At 52.3% G+C, this 22,065-nt stretch overlaps 1 protein-coding gene across 5 annotated transcripts in view; it reads right to left on the bottom strand.

Moving 5' to 3' along the window:
- STK40 (serine/threonine kinase 40) overlaps positions 1 to 21,484 on the bottom strand; it is a 40,264-nt gene extending 18,780 nt beyond the window's left edge. The window contains exons 1-2 of one of the 5 annotated variants that reach the window (XM_030326333.1): positions 21,463 to 21,484; positions 1,069 to 1,188 (exon numbers count right to left, since the gene is read on the bottom strand). In XM_030326333.1, coding sequence (XP_030182193.1) covers positions 1,069 to 1,180 — 112 coding nt within the window. In that variant the 5' untranslated portion in view covers positions 1,181 to 1,188; positions 21,463 to 21,484. Of the gene's footprint in view, positions 1 to 1,068; positions 1,189 to 2,584; positions 2,687 to 20,406; positions 20,654 to 21,027; positions 21,174 to 21,462 lie in introns of those variants that run through there. The other 4 variants (XM_030326332.1, XM_030326334.1, XM_030326335.1 and 1 more) reach the window with 4 other exon arrangements.
- Between the last annotated feature and the right edge of the window lie 581 nt (positions 21,485 to 22,065).

A 22,065-nucleotide genomic window follows, 5' to 3' on the forward strand; every position in this document is an offset into this window, starting at 1 on the left:
TGCCTCCGGGCCTTTGCATTTGCTGCTCCTTCTGTCCAGGATGTTTTCCTCTGCTTTTCACATGGCTGGATCCTTTTCACCCTCGGGTGTCAGCCCAAGTATCACTTCCTCATACAGAACCTTCCTTGTATACACCCCCTCTAAACCCGTCACTCTCACATCGTCTTATTTTCTTCCTTCGAGGCCCTTACTGACCCAATGATGATCTTGTGCACGGTTTACTCTGTTTCTTTTTCCAACTAGAATATGAAGTTCTGGTGAGTGCAGTAACTTGCCTGTCTTGTTCACTGCTGCAGCCCTAGCAAATCGCCCAGGCCTGGCACATAGTAGGCACGGGGAACCATCTGATCAACACCTGGGGCTGAACCATCCTGTGCCCATAAGTCCAAGACAGCGCCCCAAAGCAAAACTCACACCCAGTCTCTGGCTGGTGGAAGAGTTGGCGTCCTCAGAACCCAGCTCACTCCTGCAACGCTGAGCCCAGCAACCCAGATTTGCTGGGCCTCCAACATCAGGCAGAAAGGCCCTGCTGCTACTCTGGACCACCGGGAACCCCCGCTGGGAAGTTCCACGGGACTTGTGCGCCAATTTTATAAGACCTCTGGAGGGCTATACCAAATGCCTCCTGGAATTACTTGTGCCCTCCAAGAATGGTCCAAGAAGTGCCTTGGATGATGGACCTTGGGTTCAGATGCAGCTTGTGTGCCTCCCATGGTGGCATGGGGCGGGGGCACACGCGGGGCTCCATGGGGGAAGAGACAGCTTAGCTCTCAGCCGCAGCGGACCTAAGGCTCATGAGGCTACGACAAAAATGACAGCTGTTGGTAAGACATGACCTAACGCTCTGGATCTTCCACAGGCACAAAGAGACTGCGTGTCGAGCAGGGAAGCTAGGGCCAGGCCGGGGTGGGTCAGGCCCTGCACTGTGGTGGGTGTGGCACTTCACCCTGCACTGCTGCGCCTAGGCCTGCCGCCCCGCTCACCATGTCAGACTGCGCCTGCGCCCCCCGCCCCCCCCAACCCCCCCTCCCCCCTGCAACCTGCCTCACCCAGTGGTCAGAGGCTTACCCAGGATGAATGGTCCAGCTCTCTTTGCATTATTTCCGGAAATGCCACCTCCTAGAGCCTTGGCCCTGGCCGACGTTTCCCCAGCTCCTCTGTCCGATGCTCTCCGCTTCATTCTCAGCTCTAGACAAGACACAGAAGAGCCCTTCTCACTGAGCAAGTCAGCGAGTTTCCTCACGCGAACTCAGCCTGCAAGTCTGACTTGGGGATGCGTCACACAGCTGCTGCTGCTGTTCCCGCTGCCGCCGCCACCTCCTCCCCCTCCCGGAGGAGCATCAAAGGTTCTCAGTGACAAGGAACCACAGCTCCTTTCCTTGGCATTAATCAGGGGCTCAAGGGGAATGTCCTTCCAGGCAGCATATACTGGCTACAGAGGTGGGCAGCCAGCCCATCTCAAAGGGGCCAATCAGATGCAGAGAGGACACTGGCTTTGTGTGGATGCAAACTGAGGTCCCCGAGAGACCACCACAGAGACAGAGAGGAGAGATGGCCTGGAAGTGGCTGTTCCCAAGGTGAAGTCTTCCCCCCAAATACCTGTAGCTAAATGGCCTGAGGTGCTGAATCCTGGGTCCCCCTGCATCCCCACTGGTCCGATCTCTGGGGTGTGGGATGGAGGGGGCCCCGGAGGACTCTCATGCCCACCAAGTGTGAGGATGGCTGCCCCGAGGATCTTCTCTCTCAAACTCCTCTGACTCTTAGGTCCTCTCTGATGGAGGAACACCCCAAAGTTGTCATGGGGGGGGGGTGTTACTTTTTCTTCTCTTTCTCCTATTTTCAAATTTTTCTTGAATGATTTTTAAGAAAAACATATATTGTGCATTTAAGAGCTAGTTAAAGGATGCACCTGGATGTGCCTGGAAATCCCTATCTCCTCCAGGGTTAGGAGGAAAGATGGACACAGGAGCCAGATTCTAAAAGATATTAACCTCTGGACGTGGATTTAAAAAGACAAGAGTTGCTCCTTCCAGCCGCCTATAGTTAACAGCTTGGGAAGGCAGTGTCCTGGACAGCGGGGGGGGGGGGGGGGGGGGGGAAAGGACACAGATGTACACGGATGAATGGGCAGGGAGGGCAGAGGGTCACAGGGGTGCCTGGGGAAGGCCAGCTGCCTGGTCCTGAGGAGGGGCCCTTGGCCCTGAGGGAGCCCAGGGAAAACCCTGTGGAAGTGATACTGAAGTGGGCTGCGCAGGGGCCAAGGTCACTCCAGGCAGGGGGACCTGGGTGAGCAAACCCACACAGGTAAGAAACGGTACGTAAGCAACCAACTCCAAGGAGTTTGTGTTGGTGGAGCGTATGGCCTGAAACAGGGGGTGGTGAGAAGTGACCCAGAGAGAGGGACAGGGGCCAGATCTAGGGGACCTGATGGCCAAGTTAGGAGTGTAGCCTTTATCCTTCCATAAAAGGCCTGGGGGACACCGAACCCCAACTTCTATAATTTTTTTCTTCATACAGAAGTTATTGGCATTCCCCACAGAAATATTAGAAAACACAGATATGCAAAAATAAGATTAAAACGTACCCATAATCTCAGCACCCAGATGTAATCACCGTTAACATTCAGGCAAACCATCCTGTATGTTTACGTGCGCACACTTCTAGTTTTCGTTATTACAGGAATTTGGACCACACTGTGATACCATTTTATAAGCTTCCTTTTCTCCCATCTAAAATACATTATGAGGGTGAATTTTATGGTAGGTGAAATATATCTCAATAAGGCTGTAAAAAAAAATTATGAACAACCTTACATGACAATATCCTGAAGCATCACTTGAAATATCTACCCGGTCTCCTTGGTAAGAATATACCATAGTTTATTGGTCCACACACCCATCAGGACATCTGGGGTTTTTTCCCCTATTTTTTTATTAACTGTTACACACATACAGCTTGACATACTTGTCTCTCTCCCTCAGGATTAATTCCAAGAAGGGGAACTGCAGGGTCAAATGGAGCACACGTTTCCAAAGATGCTTGACATACACTGCCAAGCTGTTCTCAGGGAGGCTGTCCCAATTTATGCCACATTAGTGGTGTGGGCGAATAAGTCCCAGAACCTGCACTAGGACTGAATATAATTTTTAAGAACTGCCAATTGATGGGTAATAAAAAGAACATCATTGTTTAAATGCCTACCTAACTCCTCAATTATTCACGAGGTTGAACCTGTTTTACATACATACTGGTTGCATGCATTATTTCTTCCACGAATCAGTTCATATTCTTTTTCCATTTTTTACTGTGTTGAGTGTATTAGTCTTATTGATTTTTAGAAACTCTTTATATATGAAGGCTATAGCTGACATATGATGTAGTTTCTCTTAATGTTTTAACATTTTGCTAATTTAAAAAACGGTGACATGCTTATGTAGTCAAATAGCTCTCTTTTCCTTTAGTTTGTTTGCCTGTTATTCCTGGAAGGCCACCCCTAATCTGAGAACAGGTGCACATTCACCAGTTAGCTTAAATCTTCACGTGCTGCCATTCTGGCCCTTATTCTAAACCCTGAGAGCCTGAATCCAGCAGTGAAGTGGAATTCAGGAGAGATGGCCTGGCACACCTCTGGTCCAATGTACCAGGCTTGCCTCTCATCAAGCCCCTATTTGTTTTCAGAGCTATGCCACTGGGGCGCAGACCCATGACTTCATTCTGAGAGTGACTAGGACCCTGTAACTCAGTAGGCCTTGATAGCTCCCAGGTGGAGAAGCCACAGTCAGGCTTGGCCATGATTTCTGCCAAAGAGGCTTATGCCGGATGCAGATTCAAGATCATTCCTACGAGAAGAATGAAACTGCTTCGAGAAAAATCTTAAAAAGCTGGACAGTAATGTGTCTGGAACAGTGTTCTTGCCCTTTGCCTGGTTGACTTCTCTGCATCCTTCTCAATTTAAATGTCACCTCCTCAGAGAAGCCTTCCCTGATATTTCCACCGCCACTGGGTCCCAGCACTCTATTGTGGAATTCTTGTTCACAGAATTTTCCGTATTTTGTGATTATGTATTTATTTGTGTGTTTATATGCTTAATGTCTTCTCCCCACCAGTAGACTAAAAATTCCACAAGGAAAAAAAAATATGTGTGTGTATATGAAACCACTCTACCCCCATATATATAATATATATGGGGTACAGTGAGGGGTACAATGGTTTTACATATATATATATATATATATATATATATATATATATATATAAATATATATATTGGTGTGTGTGTGTGTGTATGTATATATATATATATTATATATATATTGGTGGTGGTTCTTGCTGGGTCAGCAGCCCTGCCCTGGAGCTGCCCCTGCCCCTGCCCCTGCCCTGGGAGATGAGCTGGTTTCCCTCCCATTCCGACCATCTTTGCCATCTTCCCTGGAACACTAAGCCCCCTCTCTCCTCCTGGTTCCCTGGAGAGCACCGTGGAGCCTCCATCGTATCTGTGTAGACACTGCCTGGACGCCTCCACACACGCCTGGTCTAGACAACAGTTTGTCGGGAGCAGCTGCAGCACAGACAATGAGTGGGCTCAGCCTGACCCCACCCACCCCACTCGGGATTCAGCTCAAGCAAATGGCTTGGGAACTGCTCCAAAATGTAGGCTGACAGAAGGATGGAAGCAGACGGGCAGGGAGAGGGAAAAGATGCTGGCAGGGGAAGCGGTGGCAGGGCTGTTTCCCTTCCTGAACATCCATTCCTGCCACCAGGGCTGGGGGAGCAAAGGAAGCAGTGTGAAGAGGCAGGCCTGGAAAATGGGGAGCCGCTAACAGGCTCACTGGAGGGGTGAGCAAAGACAACCCCCCTGGGGATAGACCCTCCTGTCCCCCGCACCCCCACTGATGTACAGGGAGGATGTGCCTCACCCCAAAATCATCCTGACGGGCTCTCTTCCAGAGACACACCTACAAATGGTCCACAAATGCTCCCGTGGGGAAGGCTGCTTTGAGGGATCCTGGTTTCACAGTGAGATCTGCGAAGTGAAAGGTCTGGCTACCCTGGTCTAGAAGGACTTGGGGCCAGGCCCCTCCAGAGACATTAGTCCTCAGGCTGGGGTGAAGGACCCTGGCCCAGTCTGGCTAAGGGGCAGCCATTTGCCTGGTATTTCCTGGGCCTACTGCTCAGCTCCCTGGTAACTCAGCAGTCCTGGCTTAGAAGTCTCCCGAGCTTTCAATCTGTCAACTATTCCATGCACTACCCTCCCAAGTTAGCACCGGTTCCCTTAGAACCTGCACTCACCAGGAAGCTCAGTGAGGCAACAATGGGGGTGAAGGGAAGAGGCTAGGAGGCAGGCACTGAAAGAGAACCAGATTGGTACCCCCCATCTGCAAGCTGTGGGCCTCAATCCTGAGAGCTGGGGGTTCACTTGCTTGGGCCAGCATTGGAGGGCCAAAGCTCTGTGACAGCCACCATGGCATGCCCAAAGGAGGGGGATGCCTGCCCTATCCTGTCTATTTGGGGCAAAGGTCATTTCACTCTAAAGCTGTTGGGTGATGTCAGCCCAGCTCTCCCAGAAGGCAACAATGGCTGGGCCATTAGCAACACATAAGATTCTAAGGCCCGTGGTGCCAAATCCAGTGTGACAGTACACAGGACAGCTGGGTGGGGTAGGGCCAGGCAGGGCACTGTATGGCAGGGCATGGTTCAACATGGTGGATCTACCTACTATCAACCCCAAAAGGAGGTGGGTTGCAAAGAGAGATGGTGCTGAGGCCTCCCCAGCTCGGTCTTTCCTCAGTTCCACCTACCATGAAGCAGTTGAAGCCTGGCCGAACCAAGGAGGGGCCCATCACTCACACCCAGAATCACCCCCTCCACTCAGGTATAGAGATGCCCCATGCAGCAGACATTCACACGTGCACAGAGCCAGGGGGAGCACCCCATCCCCCTGCAAGCATGAAAGGCAGTGATGGAGCCTGCCCACTGTGCAGAAAGTTCTGCACTCCACCTTGTCCTGGGCTTCCTGCTGCAACTTCTGGGTTCCTGGAGAGATGGGTAACCCTGCACGCCAAACCAGTCAAGGCAGAGTGCAAGGGCAGTCCCCGCAAGGAGCAGGCAACAGACCCGGGCCCGGTGCACTGCTTGCTGTGCGTGTGCGTGTGCGTGTGCGTGTGCGTGTGTGTGTGTGTATGACAACAATGGCAGCTGGTAGCCACAGTTTGTTAGCAGCTTCCAATGCCTGCTAGGAGCCAAAGGACTGTGTCTACACTCTAGGGTCAGGCTGAGCCGATGGTGTCGAGATTCAAGCTGTCCCTGTCAGCAGCCCCTACACCCATTCCCAAGTTTCCCGGCTCTGTCAAAACAAAACGAACCAAACAAACAAATCAAAAAATTCCCTGAGTTGGGCAGACTTCTGTCTTCTGGACTTTACCTCTGTCTGTGTCTACTGAAGGCAGGGACCCGCACCACTGGGCAGCCCACCTGGCACTTAAACGTGAGGGCAGGGCTCCCACCCATCCCTGGCCTCAATCCTGTTTGCTACACATGTGTCAAGGGTCTGTGCGCCTAGACCCACATCAGCCCTGGAGGGAGGGAAAAGAGTCTCGGTTGACAGGACACTAAGGCGGCACAATAACATGGTTAGAGCAACGTGTGTTAGTCTTTTTTCACAGCACGACACAGAACCATTTGTATGACACTTGGGGGTGAAAGAACAGGGGACCCCAGCTGTCCTATGCCTGGCCCGGTCACCCTTCGGCTGAAGGGAGCACCATCTTGATCCCCATAACCCACACTGGCTGGGAACCTCAAACTCAGCGCAAGCGTTTAGGAGTAAGTCCAATCCGGTGTAAACCCCAGCACCATCACTTGATAGTGATAAGATCTTGGACAAGTTACGTATTCAGCATCTACAAAATACAGAGCACAACACCTACCTTAGGAAGTTGGTCTAAGGATTAAGTAAGATAAGCCATGCAATAGTACCTACCAGCATACTGTAAGCATTTGGTAACCTGTGCTATTATTACCTTCAACACAGTAGCTTTGTATCTCTCCTGCCCAAACCGAAAGGGATTGTTACCAACTGGGCACCGAATGGGTGTGTGTGGTGGGGGAAGAAGGCAGAAGAGGGTACCCAGAGTGAAGGCTTAAGAGACCTTGAACCTGCCATTGGGCTGTTGGCCTAGCACTGAAGGCCAGGGGAGTCTGATGGCCAGCCCGAATGACACACTCAGCTCAGCGTGGGGAGGGGAGGAGGCCCAGGGGGCTGGCCGAGCTGCTGAGGAGGGGCGGGGTGCCCAGCAATAGGAGGGCAGAGGCAGACAGCACCTCATGCTCTTGTCTTGTTCTGTTCACGGGCCTAGGGGGAAGCAGAGGCTGGAACACCAGCTGGCAATTATCAACTCGGGGCACAGTAAGGGACTGTCCAGGATGATGAGGCCGCCCCACATGGATCCTCTGTCATGATCCAGTGGAGGGGTGGGGAGGAGTCTGGAATTGAGACCTAGTGCCTCTAGTCCAAGACGTGCATTTGTCAGAATGACTGAATTCTATAATTAAAAGATCTGTGAGACTCACTGTGTGTAAATATACCTCAATTAAAAAAAAAAAAAAAAGCAAGCTGCAACCTTAACCAAATGGCCAAAGGTAATATCACCAACACCAGAACTGACATCGTGTAACTCCTGATAAAATCACAACTTACGTTATTATCATTTTGCCCCAAATGTGTAACCGGAATGTGATCATGAGACAAACCCAAGTTGAGGGACATTCAACAGAACAGGCCTGTGTGCTTCAAAAACATCAATGACTGATAGTTAAAGGAAGAATGAGGGACCAGTCTGGATTAATGGAGACTAGAGACAAGTAAATGCAGTGTGTGATCCTGGGCAGGGGGGTGGTCTAAAGGATATGACTAGGTAACTGACAAAATCTAAATACGGACCGTATCGATGTCAATTTTCCTGAATTTGAAAATTGCTCTTTGGTTACACGGAAGAATGCCCTTGCTCTGAGGTGACAGATGCTGAAGGGTCTGGGGGCAAAGGGTCACAATGCCTGCAATTTACTCTGAGGTCAGAGACCGGAGAAAGCGCAAGCCACTGGATGGAATAGTTCCTAAGGCCCTGGAGGAATCTGTTGTCCAGATTCACAAAGGGACTCCTTGTGCCCACAGTGGCAGGATGCGGGATCTCACCCTTGTTGGGCAGAGCCAGGCTGGCATGAACAGGAGTTCAGTCTTGAACGACCCTCTTCCGCCCCTGCAAACGCTGTGCTAAAGGGGAAAAGGAGGCTTTTGTGCAATCTCTAGGTCTGCCACCTGGTGGCGTCTTTCTGCAGCACACTTTCATCAAAGGGTTACTGCATCAGGTGCACCAAGCAGGGGGAACCTCTCTTGCGGCTGATCAGGGAGGATGCAGGAAGGACTCCGGGAGAAGGCCCCACTTCAGCTACCTGTGTAAATGGGGCTCAGACTAACAGAGTCTAGCACCTTGCACGTTCTCCTCTGCTCCGGGACCTGGGCCTGCAGGGTTTCTGTCTTCGTGGCGGGGGTCCTCCGATGCCCTTCTGGTCTCAGGAAGAAACCCTAACTCCTCAGACCCAGGCGAGCTCTCCGGCTGCACTGCGTTAGTAGGCCCCCAAGATCCACCCACACCAAATGACTCACAATTCCCTGAGTGTGCCATGAACACCCTCACCCTGCCCTCTTCTCCCTGGTTGGCTCATCCTTCTCCCTCCGTCCTCACTCTGAGTCCTTTCCTCCTGCAGCTCCCAGAGCACTGAGCAGACCTCTGTCCCCTCCCACTGTCCTGGAACCATGGTGTATCTGACTTCCACCACCCCTGAGGGAGCAAGTCCAATTTACCGCTGCTTCCCTGCACCCTGCCCGGGGCCTGGCTCACTGCTGAATGAGAAAACGGACTGCAGAACTGTTTGTTATGTGCCCAGAGTACATTAAGGACCATATTGGGGCAGGGGACAGGGATGACCCAACTGGACGCCAGGTGTACGGATGGATGGTCCACCAGCTCATGGCAGGAGACAGAATCCAGGGTCAGGGAGACAAGGGGTCACAGCTGCACGTAAGTGGGCTGCAAGATGCTGGGAACCATTTGTCCAGGCAGAGCCCCATGTCAGAAATGCCTGGATGCCTGGGGCAGGGAGGGTTCTGGGCGGGCTGATCATCGGGGGTTGTGCTTCGACAGTGTTTGCTGCCGGAAAGCAGACCCCACAGAGGAGTGACTCATTCACAGCACATGCCTGAGGCTTGCGCCCGACCCCTCACTGGCAAAGGGACAGACTAGCCCCCTTTTGGCTGAATCCAGTGAAAAGACCTGCTTTCCTGCAGCAAGATGCGGGGCATGTGAATGATAGTTCGTCCTGCCCCTACACACCAGTGACAGGTCCTCTGGGTCCCTCTAGGCTCATGGTGTGAAGGTCCTTCTGCTGGTCAGAAAAATTCCTAGCACTCTTGCTATCCCCAGAAAAGGGCAGTTCTGGCTCAACTCTGCATTTTATGTGACTATACCTGGAAAGAAATACCAAGGCTTGGGGTGAGCAGTGTGAAATCTGAACACATGACCCAACTAAGACCTGTAGATCTGCTTTATAGACCAGACACCCCCACACTAGAGGTCTGCCAATTCCCTCGAAAATTCTCCAGGCTCATTCCTGGATGGTGAATTTCGGACTCGGAGCCCACATGGGAGGCCCACACCGTCACATGAACTCTCACGGCAACTAACTTTTGCACAGAGCTCTATAGCTTACAAAGCGCTTTCCCGTACATGACTGTAACTGATCCCTCCCACCTCTCCTCAAACACAACTTTTCCTAGAAAAAGAAATTGAGACTCAGAGATACTGAGACCTGCCTGAAGTTACCCGGCTGGTTGCTGAAAGAGAAGGGATGTGAACACGGGTTTCCCAACTCTGAATCCCATATTCCTTGTACTTGACTACACTGCTTCCTTGACTGCTCCTTCCCTACCTGATGATGGCTATGGTCCTAGGAGTGCCAACCAGAGAGAGGGGGGTGCCCTCTGGATTTCCTCATAAGCAGTCATTCTCCTGGAATCAGGGAGCTGCCAGCCAGAAAGCTGCAGGTGAGCAGGGAGAGAGGGGCCGTGCTTGTCCCTGGATAAGGAGGTGTTTCCGGCCCCCGAGCAGGTCTCTCTGGAGAGAGGGGCCAAGTCGAGGTGGGGTTACTGAGATATCCTCCCAACAGCCAACCAGGCGGTGTCCCCCAGCCCTCTGTGACCCAAGCATTCTGGAAGCCACCCCCACTGCACCCCAATACTCTCATGCAGGGGCTGCTACCAGGGCTCCCAACTTCCTGACAGACCCACTTTCCATCCACAAAGTCAACTCAGGAAACCAGAGGAATTCACAGCCCATGGAACTAAATGTTTCGAAGCATAGACCAGGGACCCAAATGCCAGGTGGGAGGGGAAGATGGATTTTGAGGTCAGATAGGTCTGGGTTCAAATTCCAGCTTCCATCACTTACTTGCTTTGTTTCCCTGAACTAGTCACCTGCCTTCTGTGACAGTCATCTACCCTCTCTGGGCCTCAGTTTCCTCACGTGTAAAAGAGAAAACACTAAAGGGCCAGATGCGATGCTGTGGCTGGCTGTGTCATGAGGTCTTTGCTGGGGAAGGTGAGGGGTCCCTGCTCTAAGTGGAGGTAACCTCCCTGGCGACAAGCCTCTCTGGGTGCAATCCTTTTTGAACTATCACTTAATGGGTACCTACTGCCTGCCAGGAACCATTCTAGTGTCTTCCTAGATTTTCTTTCCTTCTCACAACTTGATGAAGTAAAGATTTCCCCCTTCTACTGCTGACCAGCCAAGGCCTAGAGGCCCTGGCCAGCTTACCGGGCCCAGAGGAGGCTGCCTGAGACCTGTTCTCTTCTACTTCTGCTAGCTAGAGTGAACGGGGGCTTTGTGGTCAGCTTTTCCTTTGAGTTTTAATGGCAGCCACCCCGAAGTAGGCATGAACCCTCTCCCTGGGAGTCTGAAGGCTATAAGGAACCTCTCCAGGAACCCACTGGAAGCCATTTGCTTCAGAGCTCAGGATGGAGCTGGGGGATGGGGAGGAGGATTAGTAATCCCTTGGCTTCAGCCAGGACTCCCTGATGACAAAGATTCATGCATGCGCTGTCATCTTCGCTGTTCCAAAACAGTGTGATGATTTTGCTCATTTTGAAAATGCAGGATATGTACAGCTCCAATTTGTCAAGGATACACAACATCACACCATTCCCTAAACGCCGTTGCTTTCCTGCCTCGGGGTTACCGAGTGAGCTGGCGGCTTCTAACCAGAGCTTGCTCTCACTGCCCGGGGTGAACCCCGCCCCCTGAAGCCCGGTCTGCTGGTCTGCTCGCAGGCAGGCGCAGGAGTGTGGGAGAGTACCTACCTGCAGCAGCCAGGGAGGAAGTGACTCAGCCCAGTGGGAAGTGGGAGGGGCGGTCAGAAAGAGGGCCCTGTGCCCAGCCTGTTCCCCCTCAGCACATCCGCACCAGACCCATCCTCTGTCGCCGCCTTTCCCCAGCAGGACTACAGTGTGACCAGCGCAGCAGTCCTGGGGGCCAGCGGGGGCCCAAAGACCCCACTGCTCACAGAGAGCCCAGTGTCTGCAGCTCGGAGGTCCAGCTCTGGTCTCCTTTAGGAGGCCAGATTCACATACAAGGAGATTACGTAATCAGTGATGTCCCTCTTCACCCCGCTGCCCTGAGGAAGTCCCCACTGGGCTTCTCTGTGGCCTCCATGACGGCTGGGCGGGGAAGACTGGAGGCGAAAGGCCTCTGGCCAGGAGGATGTGTTCCAGAGAGATTCCGGGAGGAAAGGCTCCAGGGCTGTGCACACACAGGTGGACCCGTGGGCCCCTCTGGGGCAAAGACAAATAAATGGAAGAGAGACCAGTCTCTGCAGATGGGGCAAAGGGCTTCACCAGCGGTCACTCTGAGTGCCACCAGAGCAGAATCCAGGGCAGCAATGCCAGTCCTGCAACCAGCACACCCCTCCCAAGGGCCTCCGGAAGCAGCTGATGTGACAACAAATAATCCGTCACTGTGTGTGGGTGTCAGAGGAGGAAGGGACAGACTTAATAGCTCTTTCTCAGGCCGTGCTGCTCTGGTATCTCCCATCCAGAGAAGGAGCCTGGGGAAGCAGCCAAGCACACTGGCTCGGGAGGCATTCCTGGTGGCCCCTTGGCTCTGTGGGGGGCCTTCTGCCTTGCGCAGTGATGGCAGACCAAGTCCCTGACAGCTCTCCCCTTTCATGCCAGCCTGCCCTGCTCCTGAGGGGACCCATCCTCAGCTCAAACCATCAGTTCCTGCCTTGTGCAGTGACTCAGCCGGGGAACAACGCCTGCCACGGGGTCCCACATGGAGTTCAGGTTCTTGCCACCCACAGTGGCCCCAATCACGCGGGGAGAAAACAGCAAGTGACTGCAGGAAGGCTGGCTGAGTCTGAGAACCACCCTTTGTGTCCACTGTGCAACCTGAATATGTGCTTCTGTGCTCCACGGTCCCCTCACCTACAGGAGGGGGATGGCGCTGCCCCCGCACAGGGTTCCCTGAGGACTGCCGGGAGCCAGCGTGTGGGAGGCACTAGACAAATGTTAAGTTTCCTTCCTTCCACCCCAGATTTCCAGAGCGACAGACGGGAAAGCCCGGGCCAGGCCCAGGTACACGTGATTCTCTCTCTTTATACTGTTTTTAACAGCAAAAATCACTACCATCATGCTGTAAGAAAGGCAATTTGGACTGAGGTCAGCAAACTGCTTCTCCGTAACTGCCTCTATCAGCAATTAAATTCAGGGGCAATCCGGGTGGCTCAGTTAAGCGTCCAACTCTGGATTTTGGCTCAGGTCATGATCTCACGGTTTGTGAGTTCGAGCCCGGCGTTGGGGCACTTTTAGTGCAGAGTCTGCTTGGGATTCCTCTCTCTCCCTCTCTCTCTGTCCCACCCCTACTCACACTGTTTCTCAAAATAAAGAAATAAACTTAAAAAAATTTAAATTCAATTCAATTTCACAACTTTGACCATGAACAATACAGTTCAGAAATGCCGCTGGCTGGGAGGGGCAGGGTCGCAGAGGCTGATGGCAGGCTGGGCCAGCAGAGTGCCCCTCGGGGAGCCATTTGGAGGGGAGGCCTACATGAGGATCTCACCTATTCTGAGCCACCAGGAGGCCAGCCAGGGCCAATCCTGAGATCCACGAGCCACCACTGACAGCGCACACAATGGCAAGAGCATGCTCATATGTCTGTTTGCGTGTGTCTCTGGAGAGGGTGAGCTCCTAGGAGCGAGGCCTGGGCCTTGTCCACTTCAGAATGCCCTGCATAGGCTCAGCAGGTGTGCAGAAAACATGTGCTAAACCACAGCCAACACAACAGAAGAAAATACATGGCTCGGACCCAGCCTTTCCAGTTCAAGGGATTTATCCTACAAAAATATCCACACAAGTCCACAAAGATAAATGTGCTCAACGAGGGTTCCTACAGAACCATGTGTCGCAGCAAAAAACCACAAAAGATAAAACCACAAAAATCAAAACACACATAGACACTCACACACATCCAGACAGGAAACACTCTAAAAGTCCACCAAGAAAGGACTGGTTCACTACATCATGTTCCATCCAGTGGAATACAATGCAGCCTATGAGACTAGGTCTGCACCTGCTGGTAAAGATGTTTACAATATATTACATTAAAAAACAAACAAACAAACCAGTACTATGTGTATAATACGATCCCATTTGGGTAAAGACAAAAAGATCATACACAAGGTTTTAATATGCACAGGAAATTTCTAGGAGAAACTTAACAGTGGATACTTCCCGGCAGGATGAGGGGCCCAGGGAGAGGAGGGAGAGTTTATGTTATATTCTTCCATACTGCTTAACTATTTTATCATACACTACTATAACAATACTTTCTTTTAAATCTCAAAAAATGTTTAACCCATTAGAATTGTTAAGAGTAGTAATAGGCCCAAGGGAGGCTGGGCCTCAGAGAGGGCACACTTGAGGGGGTACGGCACAGGACACATGCAGAAGTGCCCTGAAGGTACCAGCCCGTGTGCCATTGCAAGGCTGCAGCAGGAGAGTCGGCGGGAGGGACAAAACCACCACTCTGGGCACACTTAAGCTCTCTCAGGTAACTTGCAAACATGCCTAGAAGGAATTTCCTGCTCGCCAGCTGGGATCCAGAGGGGCTGGGAGGACCACCAAAGCATTCGAACTGGAGACCTGGAACCTGGCTCACGATGCCTCTTTCAGAACACTCACAGACCCGCCAGCAAAGAGCTTAGCTGGGCCTCATCAGAGCCGCCCCTGGGTCCTGACTGCGGACTAGAAATCAGTCTGAACCTGCTACAGACAATAACACCTCATGTCTAATCCCCATTACTACCTGAGGAGCAGGCAGTATTATGTCCATTTTACAGGGGAGGAAATGAAGCTGGAGACAGTCAGTGACTGGTTCAAGGTCACTCAACGAGCAAGTGGCAGAAGTGGGCTTTGAAGCCAGGTGATCTGAGCCTAGGCCCTTAACTGTTAAGTGATACGGTTGATAGTCTCCTTACTCACTAGCCACAGGGCAGGAGGGGGAGGGACCTGCCTCCAGAAAGTGGTAGTTTCCATTCTTCTGGCAAAGAAAGGACTGCTTCAGCTTTGCCAAAGACCCTTCCAGCTCTAAAACTCTATGAGTCCAAGATTCCACGTAGGTTGGACTCCCTGGGGCCAGAGTGGGGCCAGGGTGAATGGCATGGCATGGGCTCTAGAATCACACAGTGTAGGCTGGAAATCTGGCTCTGCTCCTACTGCCTATGAAGCTGTGGACAGGTTACTTAACATCTCTGAGCCTAGGGGTTCTCCTCCGTAAGAGACAGTCCCTCCTTCCTTAGAGTCTGAGAAACATTCAATCTGTACTGCTGAGTACTTAGCAAAGGACCTGGAAGGTGGTGGCAATCTGCCCTTTTTTGGCTGGTTTCCTTCCGGTTCCTTCAGGAGGGACCACGTTGGGAGAGCAGTCAGAGGAGAAAGCACCCTGTGGAATTCATGCCAAACACAGTAACACCAGGAGCTCCACGCCCGCTGCAAAATGTAGGACTCTTGCTTTCTAGGGCTGGCAGATGCCAGATATGGGGTTCCAAATGCCCCACCGAATTCTGGGCTAGCCAGTGCTAAGGTCTTCCAAGGAACTGAGCTTCTCTCTACAAGCACCTGCTGTCTCCTTATCACACCCCAAACCAGCTCTGCCCCAAACCCAAAGACAAATGACAGGCACATCAGTCCTGCTCTTGCCAATTCCCACCACAATGTCCAGGCTACTGTTTCTTCTTCCTGGATCCTTGGGTCACAGACTCTTTAAAGACTAAACATCTTCTGTCTCTTTTGCCAAGTAGGCGGCAGTCTATAAACATATTTAGAGAGCACAGCTTCACTCTGAATGACAAGAGCCCTTCTCAGTTTTCTCTGGGGCTTCCCAAAAACTAGACTTGCTTGGAAATCATCAAGCCTGTATACTACTGGACAGTGAAAGCTCTGGGGAGCCTGAACTCACTCCTGAGGTAGACTGCCGTCAATCAGAAGAGGATGACCACCACAGACCTGCAGCCTGTTCAGGGCAAGGACTCCTCAGTGTCCCCACAGGATGGGGTACCTCAACCCAAAAGACTACCTTTGCTCACTGGAGCAAAATCAGGCCACTCAAGTTTATTAAAAGGAGGCCGAGAAATTCTTCAAGAAATTAATAATAATAATAATAATAATAATAATAAAAGGTACTCTGAAGCAGCAACCTCTCTTCTAGAATCCTGCACATCCCTAAGGTGGGCCAAATCATATATATGCAGGCGGTTACTACAGCTCTGTTTGGAGAGCAAAAGACAGAGAATAACCTAAATTTATTAGTAGAGAGCTTGCTGAATACATTACACACATCCACAATGAAAAACAACCCAAGCATCCATGTGCCAGAATGGGACCATCTCTAAGACAGTATAAATCAAAACAAACAATACCATCCTTTTCTCTCAAGGGTCTTACAGATCCTGAGAGGATATGCAGGGCTGCTGTGGGCCCTGGGCCACCTGCTGCAAGGCCACAGTGTCACCTGAGCAGGTGGGAGAGGAAGAAATGCTCTCGTTTCAGGCCACTTTCTCTTCTACCTTCTTTACCCCACAAACCCAAGGACAAGTCTTGTGAAAATCTCCCCCCGTTCCGAAGGGCCTGTCTGAATTGTTGTCCCCCAGCACACTCTCTGCACAGCACAATCGATTCTGGTCTAGCTCTGCACTCCCACAGAGCTCGGAGACGAAGGCACCAGGGCAACTTCCTCTCATCTCTCTGGTGGCTCTGAGTCCTAGGTGGCCTCGGGCAGACACCTCTCCTTCTTGAGAAGAGGGACAGAGTCTGCTAACCCAGCCTAGGGAGTAAATCCAATCTCAAGATCTCTTTCCAGATAAGATCTCCAGGAAACAATGGGAAAGCCACGTACAACCTAGAGGTATGCTGCTGACCAGGACCCCATCAGCTGAAGCAGTGTGGATGGCGCAGAGTAAAGAGCTGCTCTGTAGGGCCACCTGAAGGCTGGAGAAATTACACAAGTTTTGCAGACTCAGCCAATTGAGTTTCTGAAATACTGCACAAGGTCACCTCCCTGGGCAAATCTGGGCAGAGGAAAGGTGAAGGGAGGGGAGCTGCCCTTCTCCCAGGTGCTGACTCAGGCGTAACCAGAGGGAAGCCTGGCCCCAAGCTGGACAGGGTGCCACAGACTTTACAACTGATGCTGTCCCGTGAGATGCACTCGGATCTTACTGAAGGGAGCGGGCAGATTTCACTGGCCACTGTCTTCTCCCAAGCCTCTGCACTACCATTCACTGTGTCACCCAAACCAGGAACTTGTGGGTCACCTGCCACCACTGCTCCTCCCTCAACCATCCCTTCCAAATATTCCTAGAGTCCTACTGATTTCTCCTCAAACAGCTCTGATCTCTGCCCTTCCTCTCCATCCCAAATGCCTCTGCCCTGATCCAGGCCCACACAAGGGCTTGCTCTGACCATTACAACAGCCTCTTCCTGGACTCCAGACCCACTCTCTTCCCAGTCTACCCTCCACCCGCAGCTAGAGGGCTCTTGGGAAGATGCAGGCCTAATGGTGTTCCCTCCACATAAAACAAAGCGTTCCATCACAAGATCTTGAGAAGTTCAAGCATCTTAGACTGGTACCTACCTCTCCAGCACATCCTACAGCCAGGTCCTTCACACCCTGTGCTAGAACCTCTTGTGGTTCCTAAAGATGCACATACACCAGCACGCATCCAGGCCTGTGCCACGCTGTTCCCCCGCTTGGGGTGCCTTGTGAGCCCTCGGAAAACTCTACTCGCCATTTGGGAGCTAAACTCTGAGGCCTTTCCAAAGCTCTCCCCAGTCTCCTCCACATCCCCCAGTGGAACTGCTCCTTCCTCCTGGTTCCCATTACATGCTACAAGACTTCTGGGAAAGACTTGCCAAACTATGCGAGTGTTCATTGGTTAGGCCCCTGCTAGACCACAAGCTCCTCCAGGGCAGAGGCTACCTCTCTATTCTCCTTCTGCCCCTGGCACCCAGCACACCCCAGCCACATATGGAGCCCTGGATTTTGAGCCACTACATACATCAATGTGTGTGATGCTTCTTGGTGATACTAATTCAGATACCAGACAAGGGTATCTAATAGGGACACACGGAAGAACCTCTAAACATCTTTTCTGTCATGAATACTTTAAAATACAATTTTTTCTCAAGTACTCTTCTATTTTTAAAAACAATGGCTCTTAAAAATTTTTTTTGACATTTATTTATTTTTGAGAGACAGAGCATGAGCAGGGGAGGGGCAGAGAGAGAGAGAGAGAGAGAGAGAGAGAGAGAGAGAGAGAATCCTAAGCAGGCTCCAGGCTCTGAGCTGTCAGCACAGAACCCAATGTGGGGCTTGAATTCATGGACCATGAGATCATGACCTGAGCCAAGATCAGATGCCTAACAGACTGAACCACCCAGGTGTCCCCCAAAATGGTTCTCTTAAAGAGCTGAGCTGAATCATCCGCATGGCTCCCATAAAGACTGGGTAAACTCCCCACAGATTTCCTTTTCAGAAAGAATACAGTGAAATTCTGTGATCTTGTGATCCCTCAGGACACTTCTGACAGCTCCTGACAGCTCCAAGGGACACAGTTCCAGTTGCGACTAATTGCTCCCACTAATTCTTGGAAGTTCTTTCCTGCAGTCTGTAATAACACTTACCAAGTATTTCTCAGTGTGTGCTAAGTGTTCAACCTGCAACGTCTTACTTAATCCTCACAACTGCCCTCCTAGGGAGGGGCCTTACTGTCCCCACTTTATAGATGAGAAGGCTGGCCATGGAGAGAATAAGTAACCTCTAGCGACCAGCAGGGTTGGGATTGGAACTCAGATCTGTCTTACCGCAGAGCCAAATAGGTTCTTAATGCCCACAGTCTGCTGCCTTCCCAGGTCAAACGAAAGGCACAAGGGAGCAAGCGCAACACCCCCGGCCACAGGCCTTTGGAGAAGGCGGTGCTCGTGTGACCTGCAATCCTAGGACGAGAGGGACACATGCACCAGGTACTTCTGTGCTGGGCAGAGAAGCTCAGAGCAAGGCAGGGAGCCTGCCACCTGCCACCCATGGCATCCAGGGCTTTCTCAGCAAAGATCCCCCACCCTGGCACCAACTCTCCCTACTCAGAGGCCTGCAGGGGCCTCTAAAGATGACTCCAGTCCTGGCTCTCCCCTCCTCAGCTGGAACCAACTCCAGAGAGATCACTCTAAAACACAGATCCAATCATGTCACTCCTCTGCTTAGAAACCTTTTCACTGCCCTTGGCATAAAGTCCGAACTTGTTAACGTGGCATTCCCTTGTCAGCCTGTACTGCCTTACTTTGCACCATGTCAACTTTCATACCACCATACTGAACAATCTGAGGTTTCTGGAGTAAACTATGCGTGTACTCAGGTGCTCCTGGCTGGCTCGGTCTGAAGAGCATGTGACTCTTGATCTCGGGGTCGTGACTTTGAACCCCACGTTGGGTGTAGAGATTACTTAAATGAATAAGTAAATTAAAGCTTTTATTTAGGAAAACCCCAAACTATGCGTGCCTTTGTCTTTCTCTAAGTAGAACACCTTACCCCTTCATTCTCACTGATTAAGCCTTCCATCCTTCTAGACACAGCTCCAGGGTCATCACTTCTGCCAAGTCTTCCCAGGATCTTTGTGGGCTCCTACAGCCCTGTGCCCGCTGCTACTAGCTTTTTTAGACCTATTTTAACTACTTGTTTACGGATCAGTCTCCCTTACCCAGACCATGAGCTTCTTGAAATAAGAATAATAGGTAACATGTATCATGTGGCAGATATGGTTCTGTGTGTTTTACATGTGTTAATTTTTTTAAAGTTTTTTTTAAGGTTTATTCATTTTTTAGAGAGAGAGAGAGAGAGAGAGAGAGAGAGACAGACAAAATGCGTGAGTGGGGGAGGGGCAGAGAGAGAGAGAGAGGGAGGCACAGAATCTGAAACAGTTTCCAGGCTCGAGCTGTCAGCACAGAGCTCGACGTGGGGCTTGAACCCACAAACCGAGAGATCATGACCTGAGCTGAAGTTGGACGCTTAACCGACTGAGCCACCCAGGTGCCCCAATTTTTTTAAAGATTTTATTTTTAAGTAATCTCTATACTGAACGTGGGGCCTGAACTCCCGATCCCGAGATCAAGCGTCACACCCTCCACCAACTGAACCAGCCAAGCGCCCCTACATGTGTTAACTTTTTAAATCTTCACAACAGCTCTAGGTAATCACCCATTTTACAGATGAGGTCACTGAGGCACAGACAGCTTATACCACATGCCTACTGACACACGTTTAGAAGCTGCAGGGCCAGAATTTGAACTCAGGAAGTCTGGCTCCAAAGCCCACTCTTCACCACTATACCATAGGGTACTTGCCTCTCTAGGCAAGGGCACTGTTGTTGTCATGCGGGGAATGAATGAATAAATGAGAGCAACCTCCACAAACCACTGGCAGAGCAGGGCCAGCAAGGAGTGCTGGAACAGCTCACAAGCACTGTTTACAAACAAGGATTCTTTTGGCTTTACAATGACATATTCTGCTCTTCCTTATCTCATGCAAAACTAAGCCAAGAGGGAAAGGTGCCCAGCCCAGAGTGACTACCTTCTTCCCCACTGCTCTCAAAACCAACCAAAGCCAACCGGTTTCTCCCGTGACTTAAAACAGAGCAAAGTCTACTCTGCCACCGAAGGCAGCTGTCATCTCTTCCTTCCGCCAACGGGCATCAAACCTAGGGAGTGGGGGTTAGCAGAGAACGTAGCATCGGAAATCCCAAAGCCCTTACCCACCGCCTGGAAGGTGTGGCCGAGTCGCGTGGGAATGGGCGGGCCAGACCCGGCACAGCAGGTGAAACTGACCACAGCGGCGTGCTCTCTCCTTGGAAAAGGCCGGCCAAACGTAGCACTGGCAAGCAGGTAGCTCTGACCCGCATCTGAACGCCTCCCGCGATGCGAAAATTTCCCCAGCAGCGACGGGTGAGGGCTCCTGGAGGAAGCCCTGGCTGGCCCGCCTTGGGGACTCGTTCTAACTTTCAAGTCCCTTTCGGGATCGGGAGGGAAGCATGGAGAGGCAGAGGGTGTCTCCTGGGGAAGACCTGGCTGAGTTCAAACGTCGGTGGCCTCACTAGCCGAATGACTCCGGGCAAGGCTGGCAGCGCCCACCTCCTAGAGCTGCGGCGGGACCCAGGCTCCCCGAGGCCGCCCGGTACCCCGAGCGCAGCAGTCCCCGCCCCCGCCGCCCAGGAAGGGCAGACCCCAGAAGAGGAGAGGGCGTTCACTGTTGCCATTTCTGTCGCACCGGGACGGCCTCGGGCTGTCACCCCGGTCCCCGTGCCACAGCCGCTGAGGCCCGCCGCGCCAACCCGCACCCCCCGCCCGGCTCCCCGCTCCGGGACCCCCGCCCTCACCTTCCCCCGGTGCTCAGCGCTGCTCGCCCATAGTCCGTAGCCTGGAGCCAGGACTGCTCGGCGCTCCGTCCCGGGGAGCCGGGGCCGGGCCGGGGGCGTGGGAGCCGCTCACCGCCGCCTCCCAGCGCAGCCACCCGAGCCGCCACCGCCGCCGCCGCCGCCTCCCTCCATGGCTGCGGCGCCGCCACCTGACAACGGAAGTGACGCACCGCCCCCTCCTCTCGGGCCAGAGCCGCAGCCCCACCCCTCTCCCCGGACCCCGCCCCTCGCCTGTGTCTAAGCTCTCACGGCCTCCGGATTGGGGTGCCATCTTGAAGATGGGCGGAAGCCTTCAGGCAAGAGTCCGGAATCCGATTGACGATTGGCTCAGAGTGAGGTCTGGGCCGAAACCTGTGAAACGATTGGAGACTGAGACTCTAAAGGGGCGGTACTTACCGCTTATCTACGTCTGCGGTGAGGCTGGGACGCAGACACCGCCCCCGCCCCGACTCCGCAGGACCTCGAGTGCCCTACACTCGCCCTGCTGGGTTTGGAGAAGTCTTCCGCAGCTGGAAGATCGGCCAGCGCAGTGCATTTGTCAGAGAAATGGCTCTTCCTTGATCTCCATTTCTCGGTTTCTGGAGCCCTGTGCGGAGAGCGCTGGAATTAGGCTCAATAAAATGACAGAATTCCTGTCTCAGCCCTCACAATTTATTTCCCTCTGGGCCCCTCGCCTTTGTAGAAACCCTGCTTCAGCCTAAAGATCTCTGGAGTCTTGACCAGGGAGGTTTACAGTGAAAAGATCCTATTAACGATTCCAGCTATCTAGCCTCAGTCCCTCCTGCTGCAGTTTCGGTCCCTTTCTCCTCCTCCTCCAGCAACCACGCCCTCCATGAATCAGCTTCTTGCACCAGCAGATGAGCCCTTTAAAGGGATTGCATCAGACGGGTGACTCACTGGGGCCCTCTGAGAGCCTGGCTTCCCTCCTCTGGCACCCAGAAGCAGCTAGAAGGGCTCAGTGGCAGCAGCACCAACAGCCATGACCCCACTCCTTTGTCT

Source organism: Lynx canadensis, chromosome C1 (assembly GCF_007474595.2).
Source record: "Lynx canadensis isolate LIC74 chromosome C1, mLynCan4.pri.v2, whole genome shotgun sequence".
In the NCBI taxonomy this organism is placed as follows: Eukaryota; Metazoa; Chordata; class Mammalia; order Carnivora; family Felidae; genus Lynx; species Lynx canadensis.